The sequence below is a fragment of the Capricornis sumatraensis genome, chromosome 6, assembly GCF_032405125.1.
Source record: "Capricornis sumatraensis isolate serow.1 chromosome 6, serow.2, whole genome shotgun sequence".
NCBI classification, from domain to species: Eukaryota; Metazoa; Chordata; class Mammalia; order Artiodactyla; family Bovidae; genus Capricornis; species Capricornis sumatraensis.
Genome location: NC_091074.1, coordinates 90,909,944 through 90,934,155, shown reverse-complemented (window position 1 = coordinate 90,934,155; position 24,212 = coordinate 90,909,944). Strand labels below are relative to the sequence as shown.

The 24,212-nt window shown below is 39.6% G+C and overlaps 1 protein-coding gene across 1 annotated transcript in view; it reads left to right on the top strand.

Moving 5' to 3' along the window:
• Positions 1-24,212, top strand: part of FANCC (FA complementation group C) — a 319,894-nt gene that overhangs the window by 106,977 nt on the left and 188,705 nt on the right. The window contains exons 2-4 of the mRNA XM_068974480.1: positions 2,851-3,093; positions 6,048-6,132; positions 16,266-16,360. Of these exons, the coding sequence (XP_068830581.1) occupies positions 2,929-3,093; positions 6,048-6,132; positions 16,266-16,360 (345 nt within the window). The 5' untranslated portion in view covers positions 2,851-2,928. The remainder of the gene's footprint in view (positions 1-2,850; positions 3,094-6,047; positions 6,133-16,265; positions 16,361-24,212) is intronic.

Sequence of the window (24,212 nt, the reverse complement as noted above, 5' to 3'; positions counted from 1 at the left end):
CCTCTATTTCTTTGCACTGATCGCTGAGGAAGGCTTTCTTATCTCTCCTTACTATTCGTTGGAACTCTGCATTCAGATACTTATATCTTTCCTTTTCTCCTTTGCTTTTCACTTCTCTTCTTTTCACAGCTATTTGTAAGGCCTCCCCAGACAGCCATTTTGCTTTTTTGCATTTCTTTTCCATGGGGATGGTCTTGATCTCTGTCTCCTGTACAATGTCATGAACCTCAGTCCATAGTTCATCAGGCACTCTATCTGTCAGATCTAGTCCCTTAAATCTACTCATCTCACACGCTAGTAAAGTAATGCTCAAAATTCTCCAAGCAGGCTTCAGCAATACGTGAGCCGTGAACTTCCTGATGTTCAAGCTGGTTTTAGAAAAGGCAGAGGAACCAGAGATCAAATTGCCAACATCCACTGGATCATGGAAAAAGCAAGAGAGTTCCAGAAAAACATCTATTTCTGCTTTATTGACTATGCCAAAGCCTTTGACTGTGTTGATCACAATTAACTGTGGAAAATTGTGAAGGAGATGGGAATACCAGACCACCTGACTTGCCTCTTGAGAAACCTGTATGCAGGTCAGGAAACAACAGTTAGAACTGGACATGGAACAACAGACTGGATCCAAGTAGGAAAAGGAGTGTGTCAAGGCTGTATATTGTCACCCTGCTGATTTAACTTATATGCCAAGTACATCATGAGAAGTGCTGGGCTGGAAGAAGCACAAGCTGGAATCAGGATTGCCGGGAGAAATATCAATAACCTCAAATATGCAGATGACACCACCCGTATGGCAGAAAGTGAAGAGGAACTAAAATGCCTCTTGATGAAAGTGAAAGAAAGAGGAGAGTGAAAAAGTTGGCTTAAAGCTCAACATTCAGAAAACGAAGATCATGACATCTGGTCCCATCACTTCATGGCAAATAGATGGGGAAACAGTGGAAACAGTGTCAGACTTTATTTCTGGGGGCTCCAAAATCACTGCAGATGGTGATTGCAGCCATGAAGTTAAAAGACGCTTACTCCTTGGAAGGAAAGTTATGACCAACCTAGATAGCATGTTCAAAAGCAGAGACATTCCTTTGCCAACAAAGGTCCATCTAGTCAAGGCTATGGTTTTTAGTGGTCATGTATGGATGTGAGAGTTGGACCGTGAAGAAAGCTGAGTGCCAAAGAATTGATGCTTTTGAACTGTGGTGTTGGGGAAGACTCCTGAGAGTCCCTTGGACTGCAAGGAGATCCAACCAGTCCATTCTAAAGGAGATCAGTCGTGGGTGTTCTTTGGAAGGACTGACGCTAAAGCTGAAACTCCAGTACTTTGGGCACCTCATGTGAAGAGTTAACTCTTTGGAAAAGACTGATGCTGGGAGGGATTGGTGGCAGGAGGAGAAGGGGACGACAGACGATGAGATGGCTGGCTGGCATCACCGACTTGATGCATGTGAGTCTGAGTGAACTCCAGGAGTTGGTGCTGGACAGGGAGGCCTGGCGTGCTGCAATTCATGGGGTCGCAAAGAGTCAGACACGAATGAGCGACTGAACTGAACTGAACTGAACTGGATGAAGATAATAGGAGAGAATGATCAGATGTCTGGATTTTTGACTATTAGGTGCTATTTGATAGTATGCATATATTCTGTATTATTAAACTTAAAAAAAACTTTATGGTAGTTTTCAAAACTAAATTTTTAGTACCATTTTAAAATTTTCATCTTCCTGGCCTAGGTTTTTTTCTTTTGCACTGTAGCCAAATTGTATGACCTTCTTAATTTTTTCTTACTTTCTTGTTTAGCAATGAAAACCTCCTTTGTTGATGTTTTTGGCATTAATTGGGAGCATTTTATTGTTTAATTATTGCTTTTGAAGATTTATACCACTCATCCCTTGCAGAGTAGTGTTTTGAAATTAGATAGTTGACTATCATGCCTGCCCCAGGAAGGTAGGAGTCTGTAAAAGCCTGCACCTGCTGAAGGCAGCCTTCCATTTTCTCCCCCGTATGCTTCCTAGGGGTGTGGGTGGGAGGAGCTGGGATCCTGGGGAGGCACCTGGAGTTTATTTACCTGACTCTGCCTGAGGTACACGCTCTCTGTGTATGTAACTCTACCATTCTAACATGTTCTTCCGATGTGTATCCAGGTTTATGAGTTTTTATTTTCTGTCACTTAGGACAGACATACCTTCCCAATAATTAGAGTTTATCTTACTTTACCAAAATATGATTTCTTCTTGTGAATGGAGATGAAGCATACTCAGCAGTGTTTAAATAAATTAAGCAGATTGTTCAAATCCATGCATGTGGAATGAATTATTTTACTTTTTTCTAAGAATTGAGAAACCAGGAAGAAAATTCATTAGACAGTAATGCCCAGAGATTTTTTTTTTACACCTAAATGAGAAGCCAGAAATGCATATAAAACATAAGAACTTCAAAAACATATCTTAGACACAGACTATTATGAAACTTCCATGGATGTTTTTGATTTCCCATTACGTTAAAATACTCAAATGAACTTCATATTCAGAACATTTAAAAATAGCTCAATCTTAAAAAGAAGATATAAAGTATTGTCAGCTGTGCTTTTTGTACATAATTAGTGATGTGCCTGTGGAGGTATAATGACTTTTAGTGTAATGATATTACTCATGATAAAAAGTTCAGATGGTAAAAATTGGAGATACAGCTGGGTGACACATTTTAAAATAACTCCAAGATGACTTCACAGAAGGCGTGCTATTTTGGTCCCTTGTAATCCTCCTTGTAATCCACTGTCAAAACTCATCAGTGGTTGTGAAGACACTGATAAAAGATTCTCTCTTAAATGTTTTATTTTCCCCTCTTTCTTACAGATTTGATGTTTGTTCACTATTTTCTTCAGTGTGTAGCCAACCACTGTGAAGACACAGGACTTTGTCCCTTTTTCTGAGATGGCTGAAAACTTAGCAGGCCTTCCTTCTAATTATCAGTTTTGGATGCAGAAGCTTTCTGTCTGGACCCAGGCCTCCACTTTGGAAACCCAGCGAGACATCTGCCTTCACCTGCCACAGTTCCAGGAGTTCCTGAGGCAGATGTATGAAACCTTGAAAGAGATGGTGAGTAGTGGACCAAAATAAAGTAATAATGTTGTTTTGTGACATCAGGAACTCTTCACCAGATTTCATTAAGCCTGAATGCAGTCGGGGACTTGTGGTGTTGACCTAACATATTGAAGGATTAGACAGACAAATTACCTGTAAGTAATGGAAGTGGTTTGCTAGTGTCTGATTTATTATGACTTCAGTCTTTTCTTTCTTGAAGAATTCTCTTGTCACATGAGACTTCCTGACCAATCAAGTTGTTTTTAAATAAACAAGACACTTGTTGTCAGTTCATAATTGGGGTTCTTTTAAAGGTCTCTGTATCTCTCAAATATTGAAGAGTTTGATGAAATGCTTACTCTTTTCTCAACTCTATTTTAAAATGGGCTCAACTAAGAGATTATAAAATTTAAGATCTCTTCTTCCACATATTTTAAGTGGACTTTTCTTGTGACTATTAAGATTATGAGTGTCTTTACTATTGTTATGTAAGTTATTGTGTTCAAAATTTGATGTGTTTTTGTTTTGACCTACAATTTCTTAGTTTTATTGCAATAGCTATTTTTGTGAATTAGTGCATTTTCATATTATGAAAACTTTATACTTATTTTCTATTTTCAAAATTAGAAGTAAAATTATCATTTAATGTAGGTATTCCTGTGTTAAAATTTTCTTTCCTTAATCAAAGGAGCAAGTAGGAAATTTGAAGAATAATTCATAGTGATGATGTCAGTTCTCATGTCTCTAGAAAGTAGAAGAAAAGTTGCAGTCTGTATGAACAACTAATGCTAACTTTTTTAACAAGACTTTTGTAACTTGATCTTTAAGTGATTCTGGAAAGTCCAAGGCTGACACTGATGCTCAGACATATGTGAGGAATTTATTGCTTCAGCAGTTGGAAATGCTTATCATTTCAGCTTATGTGTACATTATCCCAATTTGGTCTTGTTTCATTTTTGAACTTTCTTGAAAGGTAAAGAAGTAGGAAAAGGGCCATGTGTATGTTTGAACCTTAGGCTGTTTTCTATTTGGTTGATATTTTTTTGTGGGTTAGGTTTTAGCTTGTTGTGGACAAGTATGAGGTCATTTAGCATATAGTAATCACAATAATAATAAACAGATATATATCTGTATGTTTTGGCTGCTTTTATTTCTTTTTACAAGTTCTAGAGTTCTTGTCCTTCCAAACCTTACTTGAGATAGTGCTACTGGAGCTGACTCAGGAAGTTCTCTTATTATGTTAGAATTTTAGAAAATGAGGGTGAAGATATGGTGTTATATAGATATTAATCCAGAGAAGGCGATGGCACCCCACTCCAGTACTCTTGCCTGGAAAAATCCCATGGATGGAGGAGCCTGGTAGGCTGCAGTCCATGGGGTTGCGAAGAGTCGGACACGAGCGACTTCACTTTCACTTTTCACTTTCATGCCTTGGAGAAGAAAATTGCAACCCACTCCAGTGTTCTTGCCTAGAGAATCGCAGGGATGGGGGAGCCTGGTGGGCTGCCATCTATGGGGTCGCACAGAGTCGGACACGACTGAAGCGACTTAGCAGCAGCAGCAGCAAACTTGCTATAATTCTTAGTTTTAATGAGCTGGTTTAAGGATAAGGTATATAAATTTAAAGGTAAATTCTCAGGGTGGGATGATTTGGGAGAATGGCATTGAAACATGTATATTATCATGTAAGAAACGAATTGCTAGTCTAGGTTTGATACAGGATACAGGATGCTTGGGGCTGGTGCACTGGGATGACCCAGAGAGATGATATGGGGAGGGTGATGGGAGGGGGGTTCAGGGTTGGGAACTAATGTACACCTGTGGTGGATTCATGTCAATGTATGGCAAAACCAATACAGTATTGTAAAGTAAAAAAAATAAAATTAAAAAAAAAAAAAGGTAAATTCTCCAGGTCAGAATGCTAGAGTGGGTTCAGTTCAGTTCAGTTCAGTCACTTAGTCGTGTCCGACTCTTTGCCACCCCATGGACCACAGCACGCAAGCCTTTCCTGTCCATCACCAACTCCCGGAGTTTACCCAAACTCATGTCCATTGAGTTGGTGATGCCACCCAACCATCTCATCCTCTGTTGTCCCCTTCTCCTCCTGCCTTCAATCTTTCCCAGCATCAGGATCTTTTCAAATGAGTCAGCTCTTCGCATCAGGTGGCCAAAGTATTGGAGTTTCAGCTTCAACATCAATCCTTCCAATGAACACTCAGGACTGATCTCCTTTAGGATAGACTGGTTGGATCTCCTTGCAGTCCAAGGGACTCTCAAGAGTCTTCTCCAATACCATAGTTCAAAAGCATCAATTCTTCGGTGCCCAGCTTTGTTTATAGTCCAGTTCTCATATCCATACATGACTACTGGAGAAACCATAGCCTTGACTAGATGGACCTTTGTTGGCAAAGTAATGTCTCTGTTTTTTAATATGCTATCTAGGTTGGTCATAACTTTTCTTCCAAGGAATAAGCATCTTTTCCCTTATCCAGGGGATCTTCCCAACCCAGGGATCGAACCCAGGTCTTTCACATTTCAGGCAGATTCTTTACCAGCTGAGCCACAAGGGAAGCCCAAGAATACTGAAGTGGGTAGCCTATCCCTTCTCCAGGAGATCTTCCTGACCCAGGAATTGAAGTGGGGTCTCTTGCATTGCAAGTGGATTCTTTACCAACTTAGCTCTCAGGGAAGCCCAAAATAAAGTTAATTTTGCAACAAAATTGATTTTCCTAGACTTGCTGTAATTCTTAGTTTTAGTGAGCTGGTTTAAGGATAAAGTATGGTGATTGCTTGTTAAACTTTATTAGAATTATTTACTTAAAGATCTTCTCTAATCTGTTTTTCACCTATTTTTGTAAAATACACACGAAATAAGAAGCATTCGAGCTCTCTCAACCTATAATGACAGTTCAGTATTTTCTGAGTTGTATAGTGTCCTTCTACTGACCAAATATAATTTTCTTTTATAGGATTCAAATACAATCATTGAAAGATTCCCCACAATTTACCAGCTGTTGGCAAAATCTTGCTGGAGTCCTTTTATCTTAGCTTATGGTAAGAATCTGAGGCATGTCCTCTAAAAATCCAGTCTTTTAATGGTAATTTTAATCTTTGCATTGTTTAACAGCATTCAGAGCTTTAAATGATAAGCCTGTCTCTTATTTTTCATGAAACAATTTATCAACTGTATTCCTTATTCTTTTACAAAGATGGCATTCTTTATTGTTGTCTATATATGTTTGTGTACATGTGTATGGATATACACACACGCAGATGTGTAGGAGAATAGAAAGTCTTGAATTAGAGGGCAGATGCTCCCAGATGGTTGTTGCAGCCTCATTTTTTAATTCAGTATAAAATGATTGTAGTGAAATAATTTCTTTGTTTCACAATTTCATATTAACTCATGTGCTATTTTCCATGCATAAAATTCTTTAGTGTCTCAATCCTGCCTTGGCTCTGCCATTGTTTAGGGAACACATTTTCGTTTTATCCAAGGTTAGGAGGAATTTGAAGACACTTTGAGGGAGATGTCCCTTCACTGACCTCCTACCTACCTGTCTAGCCACATTTCCTGTTTAATAGCAATATCATGTGCATTGTAGCTAGGTTAAATTAGTAACAGTGTTTGATGTCTGGGTCTGTGACATGCAATTCTTTTTGCCTGGAACTTTGTTGTCATCTCAAATCCTCAAAACTTCTTTCAAATAGCTTTGCTAGGACTCAGTTAGGAACCTTCCTTAGTGTGTCCATAGTTGCCAGCATCTCCCTTAATTATAACCCTTACTATACTGCTTTATAATTATTGGCTTGCCCGTCTAATGTCCTGGAAGACTGAATGTCGCAGGAAATGTGGTTTTTGTTCTCTTGGTTGTCGCAGAGCTTAGCATAGGGTGGAGTAGGCATATCTGAAAGTGTACATAGAGGTTTAATGTCTTAATTTGACTATGTTGTTAGCTAATAGAATCTTTACTTTTTGTGTTTTTAAAAGTAAAAAACTAATTGCATAATATAATGATGATGTGTGCTCAGTTGTGTCTGACTGTTTCTGACGCCATGGACTATAGCCTGCCAGGCTCCCCTGTACTTGGAATTGTCCCACTAAAAATACTGAAGCACGTTGCCATTTCCTCCTCTGGAGGATCTTCCCAACCCAGGGACTGAACCCACGTCTCCTACATCTATGGGTAAGATATGCCCATCTGAATGCAGAGTTCCAAAGAATAGAAAGGAGAGATAAGAAAGCCTTCCTCAGTGATCAGTGCAAAGAAATAGAGGAAAACAATAGAATGGGAAAGACTAGAGATCTCTTCAAGAAAATTAGAGATATCAAGGGAACATTTCATGCAAAGATGGGCACAATAAAGGACAGGAATGGTATGGACCTAACAGAAGCAAAAGAGATTAAGAAGAGGTGGCAAGAATACACAAAAGAACTATACAAAAAGATCTTCATGAGCCAGATAACCACGATGGTGTGATCACTTACCTAGAGCCAGACATCCTGGAATGTGAAGTCAAGTGGGCCTTAGAAAGCATCATTACGAAGAAAGATAGTGGAGGTGATGGAATTCCAGTTGAGCTATTTCAAATCCTAAAAGATGATGCTGTGAAAGTGCTGCACTCAATGTGTCAGCAAATTTGGAAAACTGAGCAGTGGCCACAGGACTGGAAAAGGTCAGTTTTTATTCTAGTCCCAAAGAAAGGCAATGCTGAAGGATGCTCAAACTACTGCACAATTGCATTCGTCTCACATGCTAGCAATTTTGAGAATGCTCAAATTTCTGTAAGCCAGGCTTCAACATCACATGAACCTTGAACTTCTAGATGTGCGAGCTGGATTTAGAAAAGGCAGAGGAATCAGAGAGCAAATTGCCAACATCCATTGGATCACAGAAAAAGCAAGAGAGTTCCAGAAAAACATCTACTTCTGCTTTATTGACTATGTCAAAGCCTTTGACTGTGTGGATCACAACAAACTGGAAAATTCTTCAAGAGATGGGAATACCAGACTGCCTTACCTGCCTCCTGAGAAATCTGTATGCAGGTCAAGAAGCAACAGTTAGAACCAGACATGGAACAACAGGCTTGTTCCAAATTGGGAAAGGAGTATGTCAAGGTTGTATATTGTCAGCCTGCTTATTTAACTTATATGCAGAGTACATCTTGCAAAATGCCAGGCTGGATGAAGCACAAGCTGGAATCAAGATTTCTGAAAGAAGTATCCATAACCTCAGATACACAGATGATGCCACACTTATGGCAGAAAGTGAAAAAGAACTAAACAGTCTCTTGATGAAAGTGAAAGAGGACAGTGAAAAAGTTGGCTTAAAACTCAACATTCAAAAAACTAAGACCATGGCATCTGGTCCCATCAGTTCATTTCAGTTCAGTTCAGTTGCTCAGTCATGTCCGACTCTTTGCTACCCTATGAATCGCAGCACACCAGGCCTCCCTATCCATCACCAACTCCTGGAGTTCACTCAGACTCATGTGCATCGAGTCAGTGATGCCATCCAAACATCTCATCCTCTGTCGTCCCCTTCTCCTCCTGCCCCCAATCCCTCCCAGCATCAGAGTCTTTTCCAATGAGTCAACTCTTCACCTGAGGTGGCCAAAGTACTGGAGTTTCAGTTTTAGCATCATTCCTTCCAAAGAACACCCACGACTGATCTCCTTTAGAATGGACTGGTTGGATCTCCTTGCAGTCCAAGGGACTCTCAAGAGTCTTCTCCAACACCACAGTTCAAAAGCATCAATTCTTCGGCACTCAGCTTTCTTCACAGTCCAACTCTCACATGACCATACATGACCACTGGAAAAACCATAGCCTTGACTAGACAGAGCTTTGTTGGCAAAGGAATGTCTCTGCTTTTGAATATGCTATCTAGGTTGGTCATAACTTTCCTTCCAAGGAGTAAACGTCTTTTAATTTCATGGCTGCAATCACCATCTGCAGTGATTTTGGAGCCCCCAGAAATAAAGTCTGACACTGTTTCCACTGTTTCCCCATCTATTTGCCATGAAGTGATGGGACCAGATGTCATGATCTTCATTTTCTGAATGTTTAGCTTTAAGCCAACTTTTTCACTCTCCTCTTTCACTTTAATCAAGAGGCTTTTTAGTTCCTCTTCACTTTCTGCCATAAGGGTTGTGTTATCTGCATATTTGAGGTTATTGATATTTCTCCCGGCAATCTTGATTCCAGCTTGTGCTTCTTCTAGTCCAGCGTTTCTCATGATGTACTTGGCAAATAGATGAGGAAACAATGGAAATAGTGCCCTATTTTATTTTGCTGGGCTCCAGAATCACTGCAGATAGTGACTGCAGCCATGAAATTAAAAGACACTTGCTCCGTGGAAGAAAACCTATTACCAACCTACGTAGCATATTAAAAAGCAGAGACATTACTTTGGCAACAAAGGTCCTTCTAGTCAAAGCTATGGTTTTTCCAGTAGTAGTCGCTCACGTATAGATGTGAGAGTTGGACTATAAAAACAACTGAGCACCAAAGAATTGATGCTTTTGAACTGTGGTGTTGGAGAAGACTCTTCAGAATCCCTTGGACTGCAAACAGATCTAACCAGTCCATCCTAAAGGAAATCAGTCCTGAATATTCATTGGAAGTACTGATGCTGAAACCGAAACTCCCAATACTTTAGCCACCTGATGTGAAGAACTGACTCATTTGAAAAGAACCTGATGCTGAGAAAGATTGAAGGTAGGAGGATAAGGGGATGAGAGAGGATGAGATGGTTGGATGGCATCACTGACTCAATGGACATGAGTTTGAGCAAGCTCTGGGAGTTGGTGATGGACAGGGAAGTCTGGCGTGCTGCAGTGCTTGGGGTCGAAAAGAGTCAAACATGACTGAGCGACTGAAGTGAACAGAACTGGTATGTGTTTTGAATTGGCAGGCGGATTCTTTACCACTGAGCTACCTGGGAAGCCCCTATAATGGTAATAGAATCAAAAATAAAATGAATATTCCCCTTTCATGTTTTAGAGAATTATATAATATCTCTGTCCTTGCCTGTTATAAGTAATTTTAAGAAGATTGAACTTGATGGGGAAGGGACAGTATTTGCATTTACTTCCATGAACGTACATGTGTTGGTACACTATGCATACTCACATTCATTCACTCTACCAGCATCTTCATCTGTTGTTTTTCCTCTTCACTTATGCGCTTCTTGCTTCCCCTTCTCCCTTGGGCTGACTCTTCCTCCCTTGAGTGGACTCTTAGCTTTTTCAGATTCTTGATCTAAAATAGCAAAGGCATCACTGTGTTTGCCTACCAGGGCCATGCCTGTCCTAAATTTATATATTTTAACTCAGCTAGTGTTTCTTAAAAACTTTTGACCAGAAATACATTTTCTGTACACATGTATATATGTGTAGATACAGTTACACACATACACACATTTCATGAAAATATGCTAACTTTTATTACCTGAAATTCATATTCCCTGTACCATTTTAATGGTTTTCATGACCCCAAACTGATTTTACAATCCATCAACTGATCATGACCAAGAGTTTGAAGATCATTGAGCTAGGTCAATGGTGGCAGGAGAAAAGAAAAGAAACTCTTGAATTTCCTCCATTTAAAGGCATAATTCATTGTTAGATACTTCATGGATTGAATAACCACTTTTTAGCAATAGGAAATAATACGTCCTTTAAGTGTACCTAGTGGTGAGGAACTAAAAGCCTCTTAATGAAGGTGAAAAGGAGAATGAAAAATTTGGTTTAAAACTCAACATTAAGAAAACTAAGATCATGGCATCTGGTCCCACTGCTTCATGGCAAATAGAAGGGGAAAAAGTTGAAACATTGACAGACTTTATTTTCTTGGGCTCCAAAATCACTCCAGATGGTATGAAATTAAAAGACCTTAGAAGAAAAGCTCTGACAAACGTAGACTGCATAGTATAAGGTATACACCTCACTTTGCCAACAAAGGTCCATATACTGAAAGCTATGGTTTTTCTAGTAATCATGTACAAATGTGAGAGTTGGACAATAAAGAAGGCTGAGCACCAAAGAGTTGATGCTTTTGAACTGTTGTGCTGGAGAATACTCTTCAGAGTCCCTTGGACTGCAAAGAGATCAAACCTGTCAAAAGGAAGTCAAACTTAAATATTCACTGGAAGGTCTGATGCTGAAACTGAAGCTCCAGTACTTTGGCCACCTGATGTGAAAAGCTGACTCTGGAAAAAGACCCTGATGCTGGGAAAGATTGAGGGCAGGAGGAGAAGGGAACAACAGAGGATGAGATGGTTAAATAGCATCCTGACTCAATGGACATAAATTTGAGGAAGCTCTAGGAGATAGTGAAGGATGGCAAAGCCTGGCTTGCTGCTATCCACGGGGTTGCAAATATTTGGACACGACTTAGCAACTGAACAACAGCAACAGTGGATATAGGACATATCCTTAATTCATTAATGTTAATATGTTAAAAGTTTGGGTTGTAGAATTGAAGTAAAATGAGCAGAATTGAGCACTGTTCTCTATGGATTGCATAGTGGGTCTGATTGAATTCATGATAGGTTTGCAGGATAGGTTTTTATGGATTAGTATAGATATGTCACTTTTCCAGGATACAGAACTGATAAAATTCGAGATCCTACTCCTCTAAAGCCTGCATTTTTGTAATGATCTGTCCCCGCGGATCATACCACTGTGGTTGAAATATTATAGTCCTGGCTTTACCACCAGCCAGCTTCATGTGAATGTATATATATTCACTATTCTTTTAAAAAACAGCAAGCCTTAGGAAAACATGGCTCACAATTTCTGCACCCAAGGAGCTTCTAGTTAGGGAAAAAAGAGACCTAAGTAGGTCAGCCAGACTCAGGATGATGGTTGGTGCTGTGGAGCTTTGAATGAGTTGCTGAGGGGAAGGAGCTTCACAGGGGAGGTTTTGTGGGGACTAACTCTTGAAGGACAGTAGATGAGATGGGATTTTCTAAGGCAAGCCACCCAGCTCACGGGATCTCAGATTCTTTATGTGTGAAAGTGAGAGGCTGTACTGATTTATCCCTATGGCCTTAAACTTGTATCTGTCTGTGATCTCTCCTTAGCACCTAATCTCCATTATTTTGGCCCCTCTGACAACCAGAAACAAATTCTCCATCTCTGTTTAAATGGTTATGTTACCTTTTGAATTGCCCATTAAATTTCAGTTTCTTGAATTGCCCATTGAATTTCAGTTTCCTGTTTGAAGTACCCATTGGGTGTCAAGCTCCTGGAGGAGACTGACAGGCAGAGAACTCCATGAGTAATCAAATCTTGGCTATGTTGCCCCTATTGTTTGACTAGCTGGGCACTTTCTTCCAGGACAGTATCTTTTCTTATGATTTCATAATATCAAAATTACCTTTGAAATACAATAAAAAATAAACAATTTCCATCAAGGAAAGAAGTAAGTTTCCCTTAGTGGTAAGTGAGAATAGATCAGAAATAAGGATAATAAAGAAGGAGGAGGGATTTGAAAATTAAAAGACACAAAGAGAAGAGAAAAATTAGATAATAGAAAGGGAGAAAATGCCTTTTATTCAGTGGTGTTCTCTGTGTAAAATTACTGCCTTCACCTTGGAGTTCTGGCTGGTAGGTTCAACTCTGCCCTCATGATTCACATATTAATATCATAGCTGTAGCCTCTTTTACTCATGCTTTTTATTACCGCTTGAGACTTTGCCTTCAAACTTGGCAACTGAAAACAATAAACATTTATTGTCTAAAAATATGCTGCTATCAGTTTTAAACTCTAGAATTAATTTAGCTTTCATTTAGGATTTCAGTTCAAGATATCAAAAAATAAAATAATTGGGTGGCAAATATATGTTAGTATATTCCTTTCCCCTACACTAATGTTTAGAATGTAGATTTGTACTGATAACTGCCCACATGATGAAGCCCAGGCAGTTTTCTGTCCCCAGTGCCGCAGCCCTGGTGTCTGAGCCTCCAGGGAGGAGCCTGACAGATGCCATCCCCTGTAGACAGTGCTGGTGGCATTCATGAATAACAAGTGGTGGCTTTCATTTTTAAGTCTCTAAAGCAAAGTAAGCTCATTAATAGTACATTGCAGTGCATTGATTTAGGGCAAAGAAAGGCACCTCCTTAAAGCTGGATGAAAGTCAACTATCCAAGAAAGCTGTGGTATATATACTCAATGGAGTATTACGCAACCATTAAAAAGAATACATTTGAATTAGTTCTAATGAGGTGGATGAAACTGGAGCCTATTTTACAGAGTGAAGTAAGCCAGAAAGAAAAACACCAATACAGTATACTAACGCACATATATGGAATTTAGAAAGATGGTAACGATAACCCTGTGTGCAAGACAGCAAAAGAGACACAGATGTATAGAACAGTCTTTTGGACTCTGTGGGAGAGGGCGAGGGTGGGATGATTTGGGGAGAAAGGCATTGAAACATGTATAATATCATATATGAAACGAATCGCCAGTCCAGGTTCGATGCATGATACGGATGCTTGGGGCTGGTGCACTGAGGCGACCCAGAGGGATGGTACGGGGAGGGAGGGGGGTTCAGGATAGGGAACACGTGTATACCTGTGGCGGATTCATGTTGATGTATGGCAAAACCAATACAATATCGTAAAGTAATTAACCTCCAATTAAAATAAATAAATTTGAAACAAAAATATTAAAGAAATAAAATTCAGAAACAAAAAAAAAAAAAGAAAGAAAGTTACTCTGGCTCTTCTTTTTCTTTTTGAGAGAAAAGTAAAAAATAATACGCTTGTTGAAATAAATGTGCAGAATCACTTAACACCTGGGGGCAAATCTCATTTTTTGGAATTTTTAGATTTATGCTTTATCACTAACATTTTCATTCTTCCTCTTTTTTCTTTTTATTGGTGAAGTCTGATTTTTTTGGAAATGCTTCCCATTGGGTTGCATTCTCTTTAACATGGGAAGTTGCGTGCATAAGCATATCAATAGATGTATTATCATACTTGTGACATGCAGATCATTATAATTTCTTCTGATATTTAAAACAGTATGACAGATTTTTAATCAGTGGAATTGATTCAACCTGAAGAACTCTCAAATCTTCAGAGGTTAAATAACATGATTCTTGCAATAAACTGATTTCAGGCAAGCCAGTGATGGTATTGGAGAAGGCAATGGCACCCCACTCCAGTACTCTTGCCTGGAGAATCCCATGGATGGAGGAGCCTGGTGGGCTGCAGTCCATGGGGTTGCTAAGAGTCAGACATGACTGAGCGACTTCACTTTCACTTTTCACTTTCACGCATTGGAGAAGGAAATGGCAACCCACTCTGGTGTTCTTGCCTGGAAAATCCCAGGGACGGGGGAGCCTCGTGGGCTGCTGTCTATGGGGTCGCATAGAGTTGGACACGACTGAAGTGACTTAGCAGCAGCAGCAGCAGTGATGGTATTGGAGCTCATAAAAACTAGGAAAAATATGAATATCTCTCAGGATAACTCCTGATATAGTTTGTTCAGAAATGTTAGTTATTAGAAGAGCATAGGCTTATGGGTGTTTATTGAGGGGGGAGAGGTGAGATGGATTTAAAATTAGTATCAGAGTCCTTTGATGTGTGGTAGAAAATGCAGAGGTCGCTTACTATAGTTTGTGTTCTTATTTCTTGTTAAGAAGCCCTCAGAAATGCTGTTTATGAAATTGTGGTTGATAACAAAGTAAAGAGCGTCAGGTGATCTAAAGGGGTGTGATTACAGGTGCTGGGTTTCCTCAGCCTGAGCTCCATGGCCTTGTAGAGTCCACAGTAGCTTGGCTCTAGTTCAGATACTGATATCTTCAGTTTTTAGGCCTCATTTTTGCTTCCCAGTTGTGTTCTAAAATCTCCAGCTTGAATGGACTTAGTTGCTAAAGGAGAAAAGAGAAAATGGCTTACCAAATAGACATGCTAACCACATGGAAGATTTCAAAGGTCAACATTGTTATCACATATTTAGTAAAGTTTTACACTTTCCAGTAAAGAATTAGTGATCTCAGGTTGCCTCAGCTTGCAAAGGCTTGGAGGGGCACTTGGGTTTCCAGCCAGAGACTGAGGCTGGGTTGTGGTGGTAAAAGCCCCAGATTCCTAGCCACTAGACAGTGGTTAGTGACAAGAGCCCTGGCCCTTCAGCTTCGCAGAAAAGGATTCCCACAAAGACAGAAAGTGGTGAAACAAATTAAGTATTTATTAAGAGGGGAAAAAAGTACAGTCGTGTGGATAGACACACAGACAGACTCAGAGGGAGAACCCCTGAGTTGCATCCTTGTGGCAGTTTGAATTACATTTATGGGGCATTTCTTCCATTTTTTCCTTTGGCCAGTTTTACCTGTTTCACGGTCCATATTTGGTATATCTCAGGATCCTCTCGTGTGTGCACATACATCTTAGCCAAGATAGATTTTACTGAAAACGTGTCTGGGTAGGGAACATCCTTTAACATAACTCTCCTTTGACCTCTGAGGAGCCTTTTCTTCACATGTGTGTTTGGGGATGTCTCCTGACTTCGAGAATAAGAAATATGTGGACTGAGCAAGGCCCAGCCTTTTCCCTTAATTGTCCTGGTATCCACAAGGAATGAACCTCCAGTTGCTTTACTCTGAGAAGGAGCCCATCTACCTCCTGGCTCATGAGGAGCATGTGAAGGGCTTCTGCTTTGTCCAAACCATCTGGTATTCAAAAGAATGTTTATAAAAGCAATTCTTTTTATTAAATTTATTTCTAACAAGTGAAGATATTTTGGCCAATTAGATTAAATCAGAAATATTGATTACCACTCATAGCAGTGATGTTGCCTTAAAAAGGTTGAAATTACTAGTGGTTTGAAACATAAAATAAAGAACTGATCTTGAAAATAAAAAGGACTGATTCTCTTAGTTCTTCCATCTTTCTCTTTTGGCTTTAAAAATTGCTTCTGTGACAGAAAAGGAATCGACCACACAAAGGCTAAGCATAAGTAATCCTGAACCCACAAGAAGGAAAAAAAACCCACAAAGTTAAGTTTCACACATGATCCCGGATGCTTGTTCAGTGAACTTTGTAGTTTGTGATTTTTCTAAAACATTTATAATAAATGTGTTTACTTTAAATATAATGTTTACAGATTTTATACTGATTATCTTTTCTTTCTATTTTATCAAGCCTACTTATTTTAACCTTCATTTCTGCAGATGAAAGCCCCCAAATTCTAATATGGTGCTTGTGTTGTCTAATTAAGAAAGATCCACAGAATTCGAGAGAATCAAAACTTAATTCCTGGACACGGGTAAGTGTACAAAAGCCCTGTACTTCTTTAGATTCAATTGATTATTTAAAAGTGCTGCTTTAATAGTCTAGAAACTTTCAAACACATCCTTCACTGTTACATTATCTTGCTGGTTATAAAGTTTTTTGAAGAGATTGCATATTTGTTTGATTGTGACTTCCGTATGAGATAGATCCTCAGGGTGAACTTCCTATGCCTACAAAAGCTAATATTGAGTGGTTTTAGAAAGTCACTCTCAGGTAATTGAAAGAATGTACTCTCTCTCCTTCTATTATAACAACTGTTTCTTCCTACCAACCTACATTAAATACTTATGTAATTCCTCTTCAGATACTTTTCTGCCTCTTTCAGAATCCATTCTGTACTAAAACTGAATTTTGTAAGTGCCCTGGGAGCAGCAGTCTTTATTTTGTGTCCTAAAGTTGGTACCCTGGTCAGTGTGCTCAGACTAGCATCTGGTACTGGTTGGCTGTTGCTGCAAACACCCATCAAATCAGTTACCCAACCATGCTAGTTCAGATAGCTGACAGCTTCCTGAATTCCCACTGTCTGTTTCTGCTTTCTTTTGAATGATGGGCACAAATAGGAGAATTTTGTAAAGCTGTGCTTAGCTGCCCTCACCACCAGTAATTTGGCTGTTCTCTCTTACCTCTTGCTGTCCTGCTGCAGTAATCCCGAGGACTTCCATGAATGTCAAACTCCATTTACTATGCATATGGTCCAGATTAGCTGCTTAGTATTATGAAATCACCCACCCAAATTAACGCACATGGTTTTGTCTGACTGGTGATATCATTCCATTCACTGCTTTTTACCATTCCTTTGTTTTATACAAAGTGGCTGGCAGAGATGACAAAGACAGTGTATTTTTTGTTAGATTAAAAGGAAAATTGGAAGAACAGTAAGAAGTGGAAAGGATTGAGTGAGGGAAGGGGAAAAAAATGCACCTTTTAATTAGAAAGAAAGTTAATGTTAAGAGCTAAAGAAAGGAACTGATAAGTAGAATTAGGGAAGAAAAGATCCAAAAAACAGGCTATAGAAGTAGAATAACATATTTAGGTTTTAAATTTTTTAATCATTGCTTTTGTTGAATGTTTGCTCTCTTAATGATTATTTAGGATATATATTTTTATTGGCTAGCTCATTCAGTCCTGGAATAGGCCATCTAATAAAGTATTTTTAGAGTGATCAGTTTCAGTTCAGTTCAGTCGCTCTCGTGTCTGACTCTTTGCAACCCCATGAACCGCAGCACATCAGCCCTCCCTGTCCATCACCAACTCCTGGAGTCTACCCAAACCCATGTCCATTGAGTCGGTGATGCCATCCAACCATCTCATCCTCTGTCGTCCCCTTCTCCTCCTGCCCGGCATCAGGGTCTTTTCCAGTGAGTCAGCTCTTTGCATCAGGTGGCCAAAGTATTGGAGTTTCAGCTTCAACATCAATCCTTCCAATGAACAGCCAGGACTGATCTCCTTTCGGATGGACTGGTTGGATCTCCCTGCAGTCCAAGGGACTCTCAAGAGTCTTCTCCAACACCACAGTTCAAAAGCATCAGTTCTTCTGCGCTCAGCTTTCTTTGTAGTCCAACTTTCACATCCATACATGACCACTGGAAAAACCATAGCCTTGACTAGATGGACCTTTGTTGGCAAAATAATGTCTCTGCTTTTTAATATGCTATCTATGTTGGTCATAACTTTTCTTCCAGGGAGTAAGCATCTTTTAATTTCATGGCTGCAATCACCATCTGCAATGATCAGGTTAACTTTCTTCATTTAACTAGTGATTATATTAGCCTAGTTTTGAATTTTTAGCCATGCAGTTTATTCTGTTGGTTTCCCTTATTTAATTTTATGTCCGTTTAATAAATACATACTCATTAAGAATAGCACAGGCAGGTAAATTTAAGACACTTGATTCCTGTGTGTGTTAGTCTCTCAGTTGTGACCCTGTAGCCCACCAGACTCCTCTGTCCATGGAATTCTCCAAGCAAAATACTGGAGTAAGTAGCCATTCCCTTCTTCAGGGGATCTTCCCAACCCAAGGATTGAAACTGGGCCTTCTGCTTTGCAGGCGGATTCTTTACTGCCTGAGCCACCAAGGAAGTCCCACTTAATTCCTGTCTTCAGAGAATTTACAGACTTTACCAGGTCATTCTAGGGCAGTGCCATTGGGTTATTGGTAGAGCTGTGTATAGGGGTGATGGTGACACAGTGGATGGACACTTGTTCAAACTTGGCCCTTTGGAGACCTTTCCTGGGGGAATTATGCATCAGCTGAATTTTGAAGGATGACTAGGAGAGGTGCTGCTAGTGATAGAGGCTGCCTGCCAGTGCAAGAGACATGAGAGACTCAGGTCCAATCCCTGGTTTGGAAAGATCTCCTGGAGTGTGAAATGGCACCCCACTCCAGTATTTTTGCCTGAAAAATTCCACGGCAGAGGAACCTGGCAGGTTACAGTCCATGGGGACACAGAGTCGGGCACAACTGATCACAACTCATGATGTATTCAGGGAACTTCAGGTGCGTAGGTGTGCCTGAGTTTGGGATTTTATAAGGTTGATAATGAAGCATAAAGCCTTATGTATGATTATAAGAAGTTTTTATTTTGCCTTGAAAACAGTAGGAAAACCGCCAGAGTATTTTCAATAGAAAAATCATATGGCCAGGTGTGAGTTTTAGAAACTAAATAGCAAAGGGAAGTTGATTTGGAAGGCGTCAGGGATAGCACTTAAAGCTATTGTAGTGATAAAAGCGAGAAATCGTGAAAACCTGAGTGAAATGGAGAAGAGGGGCAAGATTTATGATATTAATAAGGTAAGTATGTAAAGATATAATGACAGATTAGGCATAGGTGGAGTTGAACCTAGTGTTTTCAGGAGCGTGGCTGATTTGCACATGGGGGTTGACAGTCCTCAGGATTTGGGAACAGTGAAAGCCCTGGGTGGGGGTGAGATTACCCAGGAAGAGTACCTAGTGTGAGGAGGGGAACGGGCCTAGGGACAACCTTTGGAGACTCTGGCGTTTAAGGAGTGAGTGGAAGAGAAAGTTACACTGCACACTAGAAAGGGGGAGTCTAAGAAGTAGAAGGAGAAAAGCAGCAGCATTTCAAGAAGGAATGAGTGGTCATTCACATCGAATACTATAGTATGGCACTGTCCAACAGAAACAAGGTACATTCTAATATCTGTTTTCAATTTTTTATTAGCTGCTTTAAGAAATGTGAAAAGAAAAAGTTGAGACTAATTTTAAGAATTATTTTATTTAACCCCATATATCTAAAATACTATTATTTAAATATGTATTCTATATAAAATTATTAATGTGATTATTTTATAATATTTTTTATATTGAATCTTGGAAATCGAGTGTATATGTTACACTTAATTCAGTGTACATGTTGCATCTTAATTCAGAGGCTATGTTTTCATTTGACATTCTTGATCTGTTTTATAAAATACAGCATTGAAAAAGTAGGTTCACATATCCGAATTGTTTCAGAGAAACAAAACTGAATCAACTATCTGTTTTCACATTTAAATTTAATTAAAAGTTAAAAACTCATTTTTCTTCATCATACCTGTTACACTTGAAACTGCTCAATAGCTGAGTGGGTCGTAAAGAGTTGGACACAGCTGAATGACTTTCGGTTTCTTTATGGCTGTTAGTATTTGCCTTAATATATTGGCGTGTTCCTATGTTGAGTATATATATATTTTTATAATTGTTGTATCTTTTTCTTGGATTGATTCTTTGACCATTATGTAGTGTCCTTCTTTGTCTCCTGTAACAATCTTTATTTTAAAGTCTATCTTATCAATAATGCTTCCTTTTGATTTCCATTTGCATGGAAAATCTTTTTCCATTCCCTTACTTTCAGTCATTGTGGGTTGTTTGATCTGAAGCTGGTCTCTTGTAGACAACACATACACAGGTCTTGTTTTTGTATCTATTCAGCCAGTCTGTGTCTGTTGGTTGGAGCATTTAATCCATTTAGTGAAAAGTGAAAGTCACTCAGTCATGTCTGACTCTCTGTGTCCCCATGGACTATACAGTCCGTGGAATTCTCCAGGCCAGAATACTGGAGTGGATAGCCTTTCCCTTCTCCAGGGGATCTTCCCAACCCAGTGATCAAACCCAGGTCTCTCAGATTATAGGTGGATTCTTTACCAGCTGAGCTACCAGGGAAGCAATCCATTTATGTTTAAGGTAATTATTGATACATATGTTCCTATTGGGGCTTCCCTGGTAGCTCAGCTGATAAAGAATCCGTCTGCAATATAGGAGACCCCAGTTCCTTACTTGGGAAGATCCCTTAGAGAACGGATAGGCTACCCACTTCAGTATTCTTGGACTTCCGTGCTGGGCTTAGATGGTAAAGAATCCACCTGCAATGTGGGAGACCTGGGTTGAGGATCCCCTGGAGGAAGGCATGGCAACCAACTCCAGTATTCTTGCCTGGAGACTCCCCATGGACAGGGGAGCCTGGCTGCAGTTCACGGGGTTGCAAAGAGTCGAACACCACTGAGCAACTAAGCACACTAAGTACAGTGCAGCACCTGTTCCTATTGCCATTTTCTTAGTCGTTTTGGATTTGTTTTTGTAGGGCTTTTTTCTCCCTTCCTCTTTTGTTCTCTTCTCTTGTGATCTGTTGACTAACTTTAGCATTGTGTTTAGATTCTTTTTCTTTTGTGTGTGTGTATCTATTGTAGATTCTCAGTTTGCAGTTACCATGAGGTTTTGATATAGTAGTTTATATATAAACAAGATTGTTTTAAATTTCTGATCTTCTAATTTCAAATGCATTTCCAATATCTGCATTTGTGCTCTCTTCTCACAGTTGCTGATTTTGACATCATATTGGTGTGCAGATGATTTACTACGTTTATTTTATGTTTGCCTTACTAGTGAGCTTTTCTGTTCATAATTTTCTTCTTCTTAGTTGTGGCCTTTTCTGCTTAAAGAAGTTCCTTTAGCATTTATTACAAAGTTGGTCTGATGGTACGGAATTCTTAGTTTTCACTTTGTCTGTAAAGCTTTTGATGTCTCTGTCGAATCAGAATGAGAACTTTCATGGATAGCATATTCTTGGTTGTAGGCTCTTCCCTTCCCTTTTAAATATATTGTGCCACTCCCGAACTTCCCTGGTGGCTCAATGGTAAATAATCCACATACAATGCAGGAGACATAAGTTCTATCCCTGGGTCCTGAAGATCCCCTGGAGAAGGCAGTGGCAACCCACTTCAGTATTCTTGCCTGCAAAAAAAATCACATTGACAGAGGAGCCTGGCTGGCTCCTCTGGCAGTCCCTTCTGTCTACACAGTTTCTGCTAAGGTATCAGTTGATAACCTTACAGTATTCCCTTGTATGTTATTTGTTGCTTTTAGTGCTTTCCCTCTTTAATTTTTGTCAGTGTGTTTAGTATGTGTCTCAGCATTTTGCTCCTTGGGTTTATTCTGCCTAGAACTCTGCACTTCCTGGACTTGAGTGACTATTTCCTTTCCCATGAAAGAGAAGTTTTCTGCTGTTATCTCTTCAAATATTTTCTCAGGTCTTTTCTCTCTCTCTTCTTCTAGAACCCCTATAATGCAAATGTTATTGCATTTAATATTGTCCCAGAGGTTTTTTAGGCTGTCTTCATTTAATTCTTTTTTCCTTTGTTCTGTTTAATGGCAGTGATTTTCACCTTCCTGTCTTCCAGCTCACTTATCCATTCTTCTGCCTAAGTTAGTCTGTTATTGTTTGTTCTAGTTTATTCTCCATTTCAGTTATTGTAGTGTTCATCTCTGTTTTTTTTTTAAGTTTTTCTACATCTTCATCAAACATTTCTTGCATATTCTCAAACTGTGCCTCCATTCTTTTTCTGAGATCTTAGATCATTTTCACTCTCATTACTCTGAATTCTTTTTCTGATAGGTTGCCTGCCTCCACTTCACTTGGTTGTTCTTCAGAGGTTTTATCTTTTTCCTTCATCTGGGACATATTCCTCTGTGTCTCATTTTTGTCCGACTTTCTGTGATTGCATTTTCTGTTCTGCAGGGTTATAGTTCTTCTTGCTTCTGCTGGCTATCTGAGAGGCTTGTGATGGTGGGAGGGTCTGGATCCTGCTCACTGGTGGGTGGATCTGGGTCTTGCCCCTCTGGTGGACAGGCCTATGCTTAAGAAAACTTTAAGCAGCCTGACTGCCAACAGTTGGAGCTGTGTTCCTGTTCTGTTTGTTTGGCCTGAGGTGTCCCAGCACTGGAGCCTACAGTCTGATAGGTTGGGCTAGGTCTTGAGGAGAAAATGGTGACCTCCAGGAGTGCTTGTGCCAATGAATGCTTGCCAGAACTGCCACTGCTAGTATCTTGTCCCTGCACCTCTGCAGGAGACTGTTGAATACTCACAGGTAGGTCTGGCCCAGTGTCCTATGAGATCACTACTTTTTACCTTGGGTCCTGGTATGTATGGGATCTTGTGTGCACCCCACCACCAACCGTGGAGTTTCAATTGCCCCCAGTCTTGTGGAATTCCTCTGATCAAACCCCACTGGCCTTCAAAGCCAGGTTCTCTGAGGGCTTCCCTTCTTATTGCTAGACCCTCAGGCTGGGAAGCCTGATGTGGGTCACTCCTATAGGAGAATTTCTGTGGTATAAGTATTTCCCAATTTGTGGGTTGCCCACCTGGCAGGTATTGGATTTGATTTTATCTTGATTGTGACCTTCCTACCGTCTTGTTGTAGCTTCCTCTTTGTCTTTGAATGTAGGGTATCTTTTTGGTTAGGTTTCAGCATTGTTGTTTGTGTATTTTGGCAATAGTTTTTCAGCAGTTATTGGTGATTTTGGTGTTTTTTTAAGAAGCAGTGAGCTCACATCCTTCTACTCCATCTTGCCAGCCCTCCAGTGACAGCACAGATAGGATCCAATGGAAGATGGTGCAGAGGCAAATTCCATACTTGTCCTAGAAATTTTGCCTGATGCTTACCATAATGTTAAACTTTGTTAACATGTTGTTTTGGAAATACATTAATTTCTCTGGAGTTTTACTAGTAACCACAAATGTACCATCAAATAATACCACCTCAATAGCTATTCTTAGAGACTGATTGAAGTCATAGGACTTTTTTCACATCTCTTTGGAATGTTTGGTTTTTGAAAAACTTAGTTTTACCCGTGAATCCACTTAACCGATACTTTTAGAGAACTTACTGTTTGCCCGGCACTATTAAAGAGCCCAAGGATACCATCATAGATGTGAAAACAGTCTTTTCTCAGAATTTATAATCCAAATCTAGGCCTGCCAAATATAGGAAATACCTGTCTTCTTTGAATAAGACCATACCACTATTATTTTTTAATCTGGTGAGTTGGAAATGGCAGAATACCGGAAGTGGAGATCAGTTGAAATGCTTTTATTCAATCTTTATACCATTTCAAAATGCAGTAGTAAGTAATAATCAGATGTTCCTGTATTCCTTCAGTCCTCTTCGTTATTCTTTAGAATAATAATGAAAAAACTTTAAAATTAGAAAATCTGACCAATATACAAAAAACTGCATGAAACATAAGTGCCAACCTTAACAAATTGTTGCATATAAATATCCATGCAATTCCCACCCAGGTCAGGTAATAGAACAGAATATTGCCTGCCTCCTAGAAGCTCCCTGTCCCTTGAGGGCCCTTTCCCATTTGTGTGCCTTTAATGCACGGCTAACAGTAACTACTAACCTGACTTCTATTTACATTGCTTTAGCTTTTACTGCTTAATTATGCTGTTTGGCCTGCTGTTTTAATTTGGTAAAAAACAAAATGATGCAATATGTTTTTGCAGTATTGTGACTTATAAGAAATATCTATTTGGTCATTCAGATGA